Source organism: Trachurus japonicus, chromosome 8, assembly GCF_045865225.1.
Source record: "Trachurus japonicus isolate A0001 chromosome 8, Traja_1.0".
NCBI lineage: Eukaryota > Metazoa > Chordata > Actinopteri > Carangiformes > Carangidae > Trachurus > Trachurus japonicus.
In genome coordinates, this window is record NC_140914.1 from 18127887 (window position 1) to 18144377 (window position 16491).

At 43.9% G+C, this 16491-nt stretch overlaps 1 protein-coding gene across 1 annotated transcript in view; it reads right to left on the reverse strand.

Annotated features, from left to right (window-relative positions):
• fam20ca (FAM20C golgi associated secretory pathway kinase a) overlaps positions 1–16190 on the reverse strand; it is a 38664-nt gene extending 22474 nt beyond the window's left edge. Inside the window, exons 1-3 of the mRNA XM_085784356.1 lie at positions 14787–16190; positions 13921–14105; positions 9638–9716 (exon numbers count right to left, since the gene is read on the reverse strand). Of these exons, the coding sequence (XP_085640482.1) occupies positions 9638–9716; positions 13921–14105; positions 14787–15346 (824 nt within the window). The 5' untranslated portion in view covers positions 15347–16190. The remainder of the gene's footprint in view (positions 1–9637; positions 9717–13920; positions 14106–14786) is intronic.
• Between the last annotated feature and the right edge of the window lie 301 nt (positions 16191–16491).

The window sequence follows — 16491 nt, forward strand, 5'->3', positions numbered from 1 at the left end:
TGCTAAAATGCAAGGTCTTAATCATGTGTAGTGGATTTACCAAAGCACTTCGCTGACAATTAGCATTTGAAAATTTCCCTAAATTAAATGCAGCATTCCCGAGTGTTCACTGAAGATAACCCATCTCAGCTATTTTGTGTAATTTCAACAGATACTGCTACAAATGGTACACAACATATCCCTCAACATAAGTCAAGATTTAGGCTGCTGTCGCGTCCTCATAAAAAGAAATCCTCATTTGGGATGTCTAGAATTCACCTCCTGGAGCGAAATGAATTTTCCACATTCCAGACAAATGCCGCAGCAACATTCCTAGAGGGAAACTTAGGAATTCCCCCATCCAGTATTTTGGACTATAATGATATGATAGGATGGCTGAACAACATAACCACTTAAAGCAGTGACAAAGACAGGGTCAGGAACCACAGCAAGCATGCACAATTGCAAAAATATGATTCTCTTGAATGTGGTGTTTCACAGAGAAGCATACACACTCTGGTCCACACCCACAGGGACCGAGACTAACATATATGCCGCAAAACACCCACATATACTATAAGTCTGCATTTCAAACATCACGGCCAAACCAACTTCAAGTATCAACAGACCATTGAATCTTCATGTGATTTTAAAAGATACCTAATACATCTCTACAGTGATGTATATTCAGGTGTGTTTTACAGCAGTGGCTCCCAATCTCCACAAAGGTATTGCAAGTGGGCCGACAAATCATTCGCATAACAATTCATTAAAATAAATACAAGTAATGTTCATAGATGTATTACAATGAGACCTGAGGATGTGGTGCTGCAACAAAACAGAAAACATGAGCACAGAGGTTGAACAGAAACCTCTATTTCCTACAAGTTTACAAGCACCCAAACTCCATTAAAGGGCATTTGTCATACCACTAATTTGCTTTGTATTGATACATTAGAAAGTATCTTTCTCCCATTTGCATGGTAAAGATGAAGTCACATCCAACAGCCTGTTATTGTAGCTTAGCTTAGCTTAGCTTAGCGTAACAGAGCACAAAGTGTCAAATCAGCCAGCCTGGCTCTGTCCAAAGCTAACAACATCTGTCTACAAGCAACAACAACAAAGCTCTAAGTGTAAACTGACATGTTTTACAAAGAAGTCTGTGATAGACTATTTCTTGGTCAGCAACAGTGAGTCCTCGTAGGTTGCCTGACAACAACGTCAAGGTGAAAGACTCCTGAAACTGTGCAAACTATTCTAGCTGCTGAGAAGAAGTCCTTGGATTTCTTTCTTCTTTATAAACTGTGTGCAGTCAACAGAGGACATAATGTTGTGATGTTTGATGAGGTGTGACTTCAGCTGCCAGTGACTCTATTATCATTACCCATAACCAAGACCTACACAGACGCACACACACATGCATATCACTCTCATCTGCAGCAACTTAGTTGGCCTGTAATCACATTACGATGGGCTACTCACAGCTCTGACACATTATACACTGCGAGTACATTGTTAGACAGGGAGAGAGAGAAAATGGAGAGAATCTAAAAATACAGATCAGAGAGACTCTGAACGGAGGCGAGGGACAAGCCGAGGATTAGTACTGCCTCAGCGCATCAAACAAACAAGTCCATAAAGGAGCATGGACAGGAGGTGGAGACAGAGAGAGGGACGGACAGAGCGAGGCAGGAAGAGACGGATGGTGACGAAAAACACCACTTCCTCAAGAACTGACCTAGTAAAACATTCATGAGAAACGTCCTTATGTGAAGTGTGCATGTGCGAGTGTGATAGAGGAAGGAGGGTGTACGGGGAGTTTAATGCTCGGGAGTCTAAAATAAGACAGTCCTCTGTGTTTCTGTGACTGTGCTGGAAGTCTGTGTGAGTGTACCTGTCAAAAAAAGAAGAAGCTATTTGAGATGGCGTACAGGCACGTTCAGTGCCAGACGCTCCACTGGTGACCCCTCGAAATGAGAACAGACACCGAACTGAGACACTGAGGAATCAGACACGAGTGAGACATGAACAGATGTAACTTCTTTTTTAGCACATCCAAGAAATGAAAGAGAAATGAGTCTGTTGTAATTATGACAGATGGGAATGATACAAGATAACTAATCACAGAGCACCCAGTGTGTGGTTACACCCAAACACACACTTTAATGATGAGACATAATTAGAAAATGGGCAGAACACATATAAATGATTGACACTTCAACTGAAATACTGCACATGTAAATGCTGTAGTGGATTTCCCAAAGCTAACTCAACTCAAATAGCGTGTGTGTGTTTGGATGACTACACAAATGTGACAAACCACCACTACTTGTGCAAGTGGTTACACGACTGTTAAAGTAGCAGAGCTGTGCACTAATTGACCAGCTCATTGCAAAGCCTACAAGAGGTCGAAGCATCACAGCACCCACAAAAAGACTACACTGGACGAACACACACACTCAGTGGTTAACCAACTATACACACTTACAGTTTAAACATGTGCAAACAACCCACATTATAAGCAACATCCCAGTGTGAAGCTGTGAGACTGAAGACTTCATTAAGTTGGGTTGTTTAAATGGATCAAAAAGGAGGACAAAAAACAAGAGCATTTACATACAAGCCATGCTGAGACATTATCAGCCTGTAGCTATATGACACAAGAATCTTTGATATAGAGAATAAAGGAGGATGAGGAGGAGGAGGATAGAGGTCAGGAGAGGATGAAGGGGGAGCATGGAGTAGGAGGGCGAAGAGAAAAGAGGCTGTGTAAGATGAGCAATCCTCAGCCACATTAGAGCAGCTTAAAGACCAAATTAATCTTAAAGACCTGGAGAGGGAGTTAGTAGTGCCCAGAGCCTGGAGAAGAGCCTCTGGGTTTAGGCCCTCTGTGGCTGCCTGGCTGCAAGTACAAAGCTGCATGAGAAACAGATGTTGTGAACGCCTGACACCGGAACACTCTCACTCTCTCTGTGTATGAGTGTGTGAGTGAGTGTGTGTGTGTGTGTGTGTGTGTGTGTGCGAGAGAGATAGAGACAATGAAATGTAGGAGAGATGGGGGGAAAACAGCAGATAATGTTTGACAGCAGATGTTTTCTCTGCCTCATATGTTTCTCTGTGTCTGATTTCCAGAGCTTTCTAAAACACAGAACAAAAAAATGTAAATAAATCAGAAGAGAATGAATTACAGCTACTATTCCTGCTACATCTTACTATTAGTTACAGAACATATCAGTCTCTTAAAGACAAGACAGATTTAATGTAAATGATCTGATATATCCAATGCCCAAAACTTCTTAATTTACATAATAACTAACGTCAATAACTATGATGTGATTATTATTTTGGAAAGGTTGTAGTTATGGAAAATAAGATACAGACGATACAAGGCAAGAACTAGAGTCAAAATATTAGGTTACAGTGGTTAAATTGTGGTTATTAAAGGTAATATTAAAGCAAATCTTAATTGTAGTGAGTGTTCACACCATTACTTTCTGCTTCACTACATGAAAGGTACAACACTTCCTGCACAAACATTGAACTTTGGCAATATATGTCGATCAGAACCCTCTAATAGATGTGGTTTAACTTTGCTACTGATACCATGACCTGACAGAACCATTTAAGATCAGGCATTGATTGATCATGTCTGACTGATACAAAGTAAACAGTAGGGGGGACTAGTAATTTAAATTCCCAGATACAGAGCTCAAAACTTAGCGGTGGCTCTCACCCCGTGCTTCATTAAGCACTAGAAGTTCTGAAGTTTAAAAAGAATCAATTTCAAAAGCTAGTCTTAGCCTACACTGTAAATCAAAAATAATGAGGTTCAATATTTTTTTCTTTTTTACTTTGTTCTTTTTTTATAGAGCACAAACTATGCACCAACTGCATTTTGGTGCAAACTTTTGGGGTAAATAATTAGTTTAACAACACTACCAAGAAAAAGTAGTGAGAAACTCCACCACGGATGTCAACACAGTGGAACTGTTGAGAAATGTTGTACGATGCTTTTAAGTAACATTTTACTGTTTCTCTGTCGGAATCTGTCAGTTACAACGGAGACATATTTTCCTTCTTACTGTCTCATACATCTGAGTTTATGCTGATTTTTTTCCACTAATACTTTCTTCTTGGTTCTGCTTTTCTCTACACACACACACAAATGTGGAAATATGGAAAAGCAATAGTGCTCCAAACACAAACACTGACATACGTCTTCTGAAGTGAGGGCGCACACTACAGATCAAAGACCATTTGCTGGATGAAAAAACTTGCACAGTTCCCTTTAAATGTAGTTTATAGCCTCCTCCATCTATGACCACACACCTGCGCCCCACAGACTGTCATTGATGTCAAAAGCCAGGTCGGACAAATTGCTTGGCATCCTGAGCTGCTGCTCTGCACCCTCCCTGCTGGTCGGTCCAGTGCGCTTGTGTGTCATACTATGTGAGCTCAATGGGACGACTGTGAGGCTGCTCTGATGCCAGGGCAGCACAGTGTGTGTGTGTGTGTGTGTGTGTGTGTGTGTCGGGGGGGTTGCTGAAAACCTGAGGAGTCTCTTCTTGCCAGAGCACTGTTCAACCAAGAAAAAGCTGATGAAACCAGAAAGTCGTGCAGCCAAAGTTTACATAACCTAGAAGCAAGTGAGGAGATAAATGCAGCAACTCAGCTGAGGCTTTTTATAATATGCAAGATTGAGGTCAGGGGGAAAACTTCCTTCATCTTGGGACAGGGACGGTAAATGTGAAAAGATTTGACGTTTCATCACATTAAAAGTCTCATCACGAGCTTCAAGGCTTTTTGACTTGTCACGGTGAAAATCATTAGGGAAGTGTTAATGGTGAGCGGTCGGGAGTGAATGAGCTAGTTTTCTATCATGTGTGCAGACAGAGTGTGTGGACCGGCAGTCATCACCTTCTGCGCAATATACCCACATCCCCTTGAGCGAGCGGCTACAGCTGCCGCTTGGCTCGCCGCTCGTGGATTTTCCAGTACCAACCCTGGGTGATGGAGGGTGCACGAACTCCGTAACCCCCACAGCGTCCCGTCTCTTTGCAGCTTGTGTGTGCATGTATGAGTGAGAGTGTGAGAGAGAGCTGCAGCTGTGCGAACAGCTGTCTATAGTAACTTGCTTACACACACCCTAAAAATGAGCTCAGGGCCTTTCAAAAGTGCGTCCAACTTATAAGAACCAGCGGCATTCTTACGGCCCCTCGTGGGAGCTCTTTAGTGAAACACTGTCAGACAAGTGACTCCCGTAGAAGAACAAAAAAAAACCCCACTAGTACGTTCTACACTCTCAACTGTATTTTCTTCTCCCAGGCCGAAAATAGTGAGAAAGATGTCAGTTACGATGTCAGTGCAATGGTGAATTCAGGAGGGGATTTAGAGTGAGTTTGTACAGTGCATGCATATATTCCCACATGTTTCTGTGTGTTGCATGCATGTGTATGTGATCATGCAGTATTTATCACACGCAGGTTCTTCGTCTTAACAATGGGACTCGTGAGGATTGTAATGGATCTTTTGAGGCTTGATGAGATTTATCTTTTCTGCACAACGTGAAGCCTTTATCTCTCTCTCTCCTGTTTGGATTTCATTGTGTTGTTGTGTTGTTTTATCCATGACCGTCACAGCTTATGTGAACGAGGGGGGGGGGGGGCACAACTCAATCTGTGCACCAGCTTTTCCTGTCGTTCGGTCAACAGACGCTTGTAATCACAAATCATGAGTTTTACAGGATTGTGATCCAGGCATATGGATCTAAAAGCTCTGTAGCTGAGATTAAAGACTAAATAGCAGTTTTTGTATTAAGGAAATATTTGTCAGCAGCAGTGGGAGAAAACAGTCCTGCACTTTACATGAATGCATATAAATCAATAGTGAAATTATCAGTCTGGTCTGATGGATAACCACAGCAGGGAGAGGCCATCTGCAGAGGACATTAGATGCTTTCAGTCTTGACAGAATTCCCCACCGACAGAGAAGATCCATGGAGGAATGTCAGTCATAACCCGACTGGGGCACAGTGGATATGATGAGGACTCCGATGGACTTGTGGTTATGAAACAGCCTGTGGATGATAAAAATGAAGCAGCCTCTTGGGCGTTGTAGCTGAGAGGCTCGGCAGCCAATCCCACTGGCTTCACTAGCGCCAAGAGCCCAAGCTTGTCAAAACTGATCGGGTTCACGCAGATGAGGACGTATTCTGATTCCCCACGGTGCAAAAGGACAGGCATGTGCGCCCTATATATGTGTTCCAGCACTCGTGTTTACATGTAATGAACCCTGCGCGCTGATATAACAGCTCTGGGCAGGACTGGGGCATGTAGACAACAAACACGGACGATCAAAGTCATTTCTGCTATTTTTGCAAAGCATAAATCATTTTGAACTGTGCGACTATCAACCGAATCAAAGCGAGGGGGCTGGAAACAGGCTTGTCAAACAGCGCGTGATGGAGAAATTAATTCTTTCTTTGCATATCTGAGGCTTACCCCCCTCCCTCAATCCCTCAACCCTCCATCTGACAAATCCAATTAGCATGACATGAACATTATGGTTCTGTGTACACACTACAACCAGCTATCTTGGCAGCGGATGGCTAGGACGGGCACCAGGGACATGAGCCAGACAGACGCTGAGGCCTGGCACCGAGGGTCTCCGCTCGGCCCGTAACCTGGCTCTAGCTGGAAGACCCAGTTCCTTGACAGTTTGGCAGCGCTCAGCGCTCCCCTACCCCTCTGGTCAGTGCCTCACATCTGTCTTCCAATACCGGCCCTCTCCTCTTTTCACTTGCCACTTCATTTCCCTCCTTCCGCTACAGCCTTTGACCGTTTTATCTCACAGCTGTCCTTCATTCCCATCTGTAGTTCAAATTGAATCTATTTTGAATGAACTTTTGTTGGCTACAGGAAAGAATTCCTCATGGTGACACCACGATGCATCTGCTTTTTATTTTTGGGTAGTCAGGGCAATGTGATGAGAGCAGATACAGATACTTGCAGTTTTGCATGGAATGATTTACTATTTCCACATAATAGTTAGATGAGTACATGTTTGACTGTCGGAAAAAAAGATTCCAGGGAGGGAATGGGTTATAAATACTACAATAAATACTACAGAGATTATTTTCTGTGTGGGGAAAACAAGTCACTGTGACCCAGAGGACTGAATGAGCATCTTCCATCCCACATTTAGATCACCAGACCCAACCATAGTTAGTCAGACAGATAAAACGAAGCTGCAAACTTTTCTCCCAGAGCAGCGCCGGGAAAACATTGCGTGGAGGTGTCTGGCAAGCTGTCAGCCTGTTTAGTCTCCTGGCCCATGCCAGTGTAGAGATTTGCATTTGACTCAAAGGAGGCCTAAAACATCAAAGCCTCGTTTGAAGCACCACTTGATGCTGAACAATGGGACAGGTGAAGAAAAACAATGTGGCACAGCAACATTCTGAACTACTGTACCCAGAATGCACTGCTACTCCTAAAATAAAAGTGGGACACATCAGTGCCACGACAGAAACAACCGAACTTCACGCGCTAGTTTAACAAAAGAAGAACAAAGGTTATTTTCCAACATTAATTCTTTCAGATATTTTTATATTTCCGCTCGGAGGACTTTTGTATGGTATCGTAAAAACTGGGGACAGATGATGGTGACAGTCAAAGAAAGGAGCTTGAATAAAATATGACAGGCTAAATAAAGAGCTGCAGCAATGTGTAGCATATAATTCAGGAAGTGACATGTAATTACTGTCAAAACGGTTTGTGAGGGCAGTCGGGACTGTTTTACTTACTGTATATCAACTGTGAGCAATCAGCACTTTTATATTTTCAAGTTCATTGGACAGAGGGTCCAATTTCTGCACCATTCACAAAGCTATTTAAGCTTTACAATGAAACCTACTGTAGAGCACATACACTGTAATACAATAATCGCTGCTCATCTACCCTAACTGTGAAACTGAGACTTCAAACTTTCCATCATCTGGAGGTAAACTGTAAGAAGTGGCAGCAGACGCACCATTCTGTCACTGAGACTGCACATTATTGTGAAAGTACATTTTTAATAACAAACAGTTTTGACAGTGGATGTTCAGTGTCCTACTCCCAAGGGCCTCATCGTCAAAACTGTCTGTGATCTACAGTACAAGACATTGGATTACAGCGCATGAAGCACCGCTTTCTCCTTCCAGTGTTAACACCCCAGGGTGCCCTGAGCACCAGCCCAGGACCTGACCGCACCACAAAATGACACTTACACATACTATTACCGCATGTGCACATATTGTCCAATTGTCCATGCTGCCTCGGAGCAGCCCCTGGATGTCTAGTCCAATCTAATAGCTACTCAAAAATACCCACACAGACACACACAGAGAAACGCGGGGTAATCTCAGTTCCTGTTAGATATAATTATACCCAATGATGCCTGCTGGGTGCTGCTGCTGACTTGAGAGCTTTGCGTGCAGGAGGGCTGTATAAGATGCTCAGATTGCCATTGTTTTGGACCATATTCTCTGAGGCCAATTTAGTAAACAATGCCTCATATTCTCAATTCTACCGCAGAATTCAGTCAGTGGTTGACCTTGAAATGAATATGTCAAATCAGGATACAGACTCATTTAAACACATTGAAATCCTGAGCTGCCACTGCTGCTGATGTATATGAAGGGATAAGGTTGCACTGCTAAAAACTGGAGCTGAATAGAGAGCTTGAGCACCAAACACTGGGTGAATAAACTTCTGAATAAACTGCAGTCTCTTCATAAATCAAGCCCCGACAGTGGAAAGATATTCAGCAGCAACATTTCATCATTTATTTTCAAGTTGATGTTGAACTCACAGGCCTAGAATCCTTATCCTCCCACTAATGTGACTTTGGATGGTATGGTAATGGGTTTAGCTCACTTGAAATAAAGAAAAAATCACAACCCATACCTGCGCCGGTCATCATGATATGATGCCTCGAGCTTTGGCAAGTATTATTCACACAGAAACGTCCTCTCTATCTGTCTCTCAAATCAAACCATGTTCGTGAGCAATAACTTGTGATGACAGCCCAGTTGACCTGGACATTGTTTATCCCTGTTGGCACGGGGGGAGGGGGGGGGGGGGATCCATCGGGCACAACTTTGCCGACAGATGAGAGGGAGGGGGTTTCTTTTTCATGTGCGATGCGTCTTTGCCAGCATATATGGCTCCCCAAAGACGCCTTTCACGACGGCTCAGTGCTCATTTTAATTAACACATAAGCCTGTTGATGTTAATTAAAAAGCAGACAGACGATTCCCCATCAGAAAAAGATCACACAGAGGGGAGAGCTGTGTATCTGAGCACACCGAAAGATGCAGCAGCAGCAGCAGCAGCGCTTGGCACTTATTCAGATGAGATTTTGTGTGGCCCTCTTGAAACATATGCATTACAAGTGGGTGCATCAAACCAAGTGTATCAAACAGATTTTTGATGTTCGTTTTTTTTTTTTTTAAAGTTTTTTTTGGATTTGCTGAAATCTGTGACATGTTTTTAAATCCAAGACAGTGCTGTTGGACATTTTAACCATGGGTACTCCAACAATGATAATAATATCTGCAGTACCCAGAAGATGAGGGGGAGTCTAACATGTCAGTGCAGCCAGTTGCTGTGCTACTTACTTCATAGGCTTGAATAGTGCTTGTCCATAGTTCTGGAAAGTCATGATCAGCTTCAGCTGGGTGCCTCCTGATTTCATGGCTGGGAAGGAAAACAATGGAGATGTCAGATCATCATCTAAACCATTTGAAACAAACACACACACACACACACACACACACACACACACACACTCACATGCTCATAAACATAAATATGCACAGATACACTTATGCACATATGCACAGCTGTTCCCTTATTTGCCAATTTGGAGAATGCAATTTTGCATGAATGCGTAATAGAGCTATCACATCTGCTGACCAATTTGCCAGGCACTGTACAAATCAAAGTGCTGCTGTGGGTGCGACTGAGGGAAAAGCATCTGCTGAAAATGAATACACGACTGGTTCTGGGCTGGATGGAAGGATGCACATGGAAATGGACAATTTTTCAGAGCGTAACGGAGCGATTGAGACTTTGAGACAGATCTAAAATCCACAGTGAATGAATGAAAGTCCACTGAAAAATGCAATTCAGCAGCACTATAGTACTATTAGGGAGCATTTATTCCATGGCTTAACACACCAGACCTGATTCTGACCAGATGCTTCTGTGTGAGCCTCTGTGGATTCTAACACATTGTTGGAGATGTTACACACTCTGCGACCGCTTCCTCCCTCGCTCCCACGAACTGACCTCATGGAGCCAACTCTGGGACAGAGAGGAGCCAGAGCACATGTCTCTGACTATCACTCACGTCTCCAGGAGGCTGAGGGAGACTCACTTGCGAGCTTCCCGCCTCCATCCCACTGAGACAAAGGGATGGCAAGGCCCGTCTAAATGCCTTGTGTTTCTGTCATAATGGACAGGATTTTGGGGGGATTTGCCCATTTATTACAGCGCATTAACTTGAGCATATTACACAACACGGCGCTTCTGCCTAACCCCAATATCAACATAAGCCCCCTGTAGTGGACCCACTTGCTGGCTGAGTAGCTGGCTGCACTCTACCCCCTGCAAAGAGCTGCCTTTAGTGTTTATTGACTTCCTTGTTGTTTCTCTCAGAGCTCCCCCTCTCAGTTTGTTCCTCTGTTTTTTCTCTCCTCTTTTTCTGTTTGTATATGTCATCCTCTTACTCGTATTCTCTCTGTTATGCTCTGTCTGTCTCACTTAATCTTACTCACCGCTGGCAAGCCTTCCCATTTACTGTGACTCATTTTCAAAAGCTTTTGAATTTTACATACACTGTTGCACAAAGTACAACCTCCATCACCTCAGGTCAGTGCCTTGCCTTTACAAAAGAGGACGGATACTGGGTGAAATCAAAGCCACAGTGTACACTGAGAGTATTAGGCCTACACATGTGCCAGATTTGCTGAAGCCAGGTCAAGTAGATAGTGCCCCGAGAGTAATCTTTAAACTTGCTATAGCTATACATCAAGTCTAAAACCTTTGAGAGATTGCAAATAACTGGGCTGTGTTTTATGTAATGCTGTGACCTTGAACCCCTAAGCCACAATCCTTGAGGAGCTGACCTCAATTCACTTCCCTGTGATGGCCGTTTATGAAATTTTCTTTCTAATCGAAAAACTACAAAAGGTAATCCTCTGTGGAACCCCCCAGCCCCCACAGCAAAGCTCAGCTGATTGTTTCTGTGGATTGTATCTGCGCTGACATGCAACAAAACATGAACAACAGCGATCTTCCAACAAGACGTACTTTTGATTCTCCCCTAAAGGCCATCTGTCTCAGTATCTGCGCCTCTGTTCATCAACCCATCTATCTCTCTGCTCTGCTTCTCCACAGATGAATCAATGTCCCTGTCTGTCTTTGCCTCTACACCTTCACGTTCTCTGGTCATTCACAAAAGCCCAGAGCCTCGTCCGCCCACCACCATCGAGACCCCCCCCCCCACCCCCACCCCCTCCTGTGCTGCGATGATAAATCCATCCTGCTCTCACCTGAGCCGCCTCACGGTACTGTGCATTTGATTTATGAGTCCAGCGGAAGACTGAACAAAAGGCCACAGCCTGCCCCCCTCCTCGACAGAGAGACAGACACAGAGGGGGGGAAGAGAGGGAGGCAGAGAGACAGAGAGAGAGACAGAAACAGAGAGAGAGAGAGGAGCATGGTTGCGGGGAAAATGCTGAACAGGGAAACTTTCTAATGCTGTCTCTGTTTTGTAATTTTAGTGAGACAGATAAGTGGTAAGTGTGTGCACCAATTATGGGGCACAAAAACTGTAATGTATGCTTCCAGGCACACATATACACACACACACACACACACACACACACACACACACACATACCGTGCAGTGGGCTGTCACAGACAGTGTTTTTATAGGTGTGTCTGGTTACAGATTGATGGTTTATATACTAGGGAACAAAACACACACACAAACTACTAAAGTGCAGGCTGCGATGTGCAGTGTGAATGATGGTGAGCTGCCCGCCAGAGATGGAGGGACTAATAACAGCGCGGCAGTCGATACGGATAGCTAACACGCATCAGCAGAGAAGAACACGACGGCGAAAATAATATTCCTAACTATTTCAGTTAGCATTGTGGTTATGGTTATTAGTCACAACTATTCATCTCCCAGTATTTTCACACAAAGACAAACTCCTCTTCTCAAAGATTTTGCCAACGTGGCATCAATATAATGAGCAGGTAAAACTAAAGTAAGGCACATTTACTGTAGGGTGCATTATTCACAGAGTGATACAAAGTGCTGCTTCTGCACTGTGGTATATTTTTACTTTCTGCAGCCACAGTCTGATGTTTGGATGCTCAGGTTCACTCTCTGATTTCATGGCTGCTTTAAAAGCAAAGTATTTGCAAAAATGACAGCAATGGATATTTAGGAAAGATTGCCATGTTTATTCAGACTTGATTTTTTTTTCCTTTTATTTTGCCATTATAGTCATGTGGAAATATTTAGTATAATGTTTCTTTTTTTTTTTGCTTTAGGGGATTTTAACACTTAAATGACAATTACTGTATGACATGACGCATGAAATCACAGCTTCAGTGGAAACAAAAACTTTTCAGGATGTCATCACTAACAATTGAGTCATCCAGCAGTTCTGACGCACATCTTAACCAACATGAACACACTGTCACACACTGACACACCCATGTTATTTGATAAACATAGATTGTTAGATCTATATCAAAGCATTAAGGGAGAAGGCTGCTGAACACAGATTTCTAACTAACACACACAAGAGGAAGTGAAGGTTAAGAACCAGATGTGTGTGAATGTGGCATCACTCATACTGTGATTCATGGTGGATTCAGATCTCACACTATTGGTCTGATGTATTACCAAAAGTATAAATACTCGTCTGTGCAGAATTAGGGTTGACCCACTGTATTTATTAACCCTTCATCTCCCTCATCAACTCTTATATCAGTCAAACTGACAGTTGCACAGTTATGTGACTAAATGTGAAAATATTTATTGTTTAACTGTTGTTAAACCTCCATCACATTAATGCTGACCAACACACAGATATTTCATACAGAATCATTTGCTATTCAAATATTTTGGACTTAGAAGCCAAATGCTTGATGTAGGAATAAATCCTGCCTCGCACTGTATTGTTAAAAAACTATTGTTGAGGTTACTTTTTAAATTCAGTTTAAGGTTATGGTGACATCTTATACAGACTCTTAAACCCCTTGCTTCTATCCACTACTGCTCTCAGTTTGATTAATGCTGAGGCCTGTAACACTCACCACTACATCCTGTATAAAGAGGCTGGTCCGTCGTCTCCCTCCAAGAGGCATGATTTGCATATGTATTTGTTTATGTAAAAATCTCTTACTGAAAATAGGTTTTCATAACATACATCTATGTTAGTTTGGCCACTGGACTATACTAAACCTGAACTAAACACTGGCTCACAGTCCATGTCCCTTGGGTTCATACAGAGCTTACAGTAAAAGAACAGCTTTTGCACCATCCACCTGCAACTCACTACAAAGCACTTTAAAAATGAATTCATTGGGACCTCTTGGTAATTTTAGATTCTTAATTTCTAACCTTTCGATTTGTGTTTGTACCTGTTACATAATTGATGTTCATCAGTACATTATTTATGAGTTGTATTTCTGTTAGATTTTTCTTTTTAATGTTTTTTAACTGGTATTATTTTTATCTACTCCAAAAAAACAGTCAATCAATATGGGCCTGATACTCAGACTGACCAGTGCACATGATACCATGCGTCTTATCATTGCCCGTACTCCACACTCAGCCCACACACCTTGGTAACAAAGCTCTATTTGACTGACTCACCCACGCTAGTGATCCTCTGTGTGACCAGGTCCTTCAGCAGGGCGTCCAGCACAGGACTGTGTCTGGCATACAGCTGGTAGCGATTGATCCCAATGTGAAAACGTAACCAGTTGGGGTACGACTCTGCTGTCACCTCTCCCGTTGGAGAGAATTCCTCGTCCTCTTCGTTCCCCTGTTCATTGTGCCTGAGGGAGGAGAGGAGAGGAGAGGAGAGGCGGTTTAACAAGAAGTTGTGGTGCAAGAAGATTCTTGTTAAGATTATCTTTAGTGTAGATGGGTACAGTATTTGTTGCAGTCTCTAGCTGTTTCAGCCTAAATAATGCTTAAGGAACTGGCAGGAACACTGCATCTTAATAACACACACACACACACACACACACACATTACTATGAATATGTGGTTAAAATGCAGCCACACTGAATACAGATGATCAAAGTACATTGACAAATCCAGCAGGATGGTAACTCATAAGTGTTGCATGCTCAAATGGATAAAATGGCATGACAATAGAGATGACAGAGATGGGTGGATGCAGAAGATGGATGAGTGGACATTATACTGGAGGCAGAGAAGAGACAGAAACTGACAGGATGGATGGAAGAACCTGTCTGCTGGTAGATAGATAGATAGATAGATAGATAGATAGATAGATAGATAGATAGATAGATAGATAGATAGATAGATAGATAGATAGATAGATAGATCCAATTAAAATCATTAAGCAGCATTAAAACCGTAAAAGGCTGATGGAGCAACTAACTTACATCCACTTTCCCATCACCATTCACATAATGTAGTGTCAGTCTGACTGCCACTGTCCCACTTGTAACCCTTCAAGTTGAACAGATTCCCATGCATCATCTTACCATCCTTGGTTCCCTGCTGCTCTTGGATAAAACCTGATGTCAGTGTTGACGTTAAACAAAGTGTCTTCGTCCGTCAGGGGAGGAAGGTCAACCTTGTATAAGGGATGCTCAAACAGAGCAGACAGTCGGGAGACACCGTGGGCAGGCGCGGTGCGACCCCCACTCGCGTCTCCGATGAGCGGCTTGTGGTCCTCCGCCTTCCCCGCGGACGCTCTCCTCCGCCCGAAGGAGTCCGCTCTGTCCCCGGCCGCCGTGATCTTCTCCAGGGAGTGGGACGTGAGGTTGGAGCTCGGCTCGTTGCTGAAATCCTGCAGGATTCTCAGCGTGTGCTTGTTAGGCCAGCCCGCTTCGGCCGCCGACCTGGCGCGCTGCTTCGCCCAGCCCTGCGTCTCCCCGCCCGGGTGATGAGCGCACTGACAGCCGCCGTCCCCGCCGTCCGCTCCCGCCGCTCGCTTCTCTAGTTTCGGTAACAAGTCTATCATGATGTGCATGGTGCACGCTACCAAAAACACCATGAGTATCAACACTCTGAATTTACGAAACAATATCATCTTGATCATGCTTTCTTTTAACACAGTGTGAGCTTTAAGCGCAGCGCACCTTAGGGCGCCGACACCGATGTCCAATAACAGTGTTAATCGATGACAAAGCAGGGATGTTGGTTTGAGGATTTACTACGACCGCTGCAAACATAATGCGTGTGAGCCTGTGTTAACAACTCCATGATGCGCTCCGTCTTTATTTATTACAATAGTCCCAATTCTTCCCAGACGGACAGGTGGACAGACCGACACATTGTGGGATCTGGATACTTCACTGGCAGCGGCTCAAAAAGTACTCTCCACGCATCGCATTGTTGGATTCAGAGTCTAAATAAATCGTTAAAGAAGAAGTAACACGGGGGAGGTGGAGGTGGAGGTAGGAGAGGAGAGGAAAGCGGGGGGTCCTGTAAAAAGCACCGATATCAAACCTGCTTCCTTGTTCGGAGTGAGATGTCAAACGTCTTAACTGTCTATCAAGGAGGGGAAAGTAACGGCAGAGACTGATTCAGTCCATAAGAGCACAACCTCCCTGATGTATGGTTAAGGATGAATTTAGGACGAAAAAATATAATAAAGAAAATGAAATTCCACGTAAATGACAGGTGATCCGTGGCAGGGATGCTTGGCTGCCGTCCCGCTCCTCGCTGTCTGCTGCTGCGAGCCTCGTTCAAGTGGAATCGGGGACCGGCTTGGCAGGTGCAGGGATCCTGTTTGTCATTTGTCCTCTTAACACTGCCTTGTCTTCCTTCCAAGTGTTCATCCGTGGTGGGTGTGTTAAATATTATGATCGGAGCCCTCGGAGCCCAGCCTCGGTGTCGTCATGAGGAAGAGATTGGCTGCGTCTGCACATGCAAGTCGCACTAGTGACATGAAAGGCGAGAGCTTCAGGGGAGGAAAAAAGCTGTGGACGGAAAACCCTCCGAGGCTGCAACTCCGCTGAACGCAGCCAGGGGGCGTTGGCACAACCTGAAACACTATTCTGCAGGTACAATATATGATCTGAGAGACTGTGTGTGCCTGTCTGTATGACCTACCTATACACCACTCTTCAATAAGCCACTGGTGCTTCAAGTGGGCTCTGGAGGCTCTGATGGGTCCTCGAGGATGAGCCCAGGGGTCACCAGCACAATGAGGAATTCACTGTTATGTGCATGAGAGGTTTG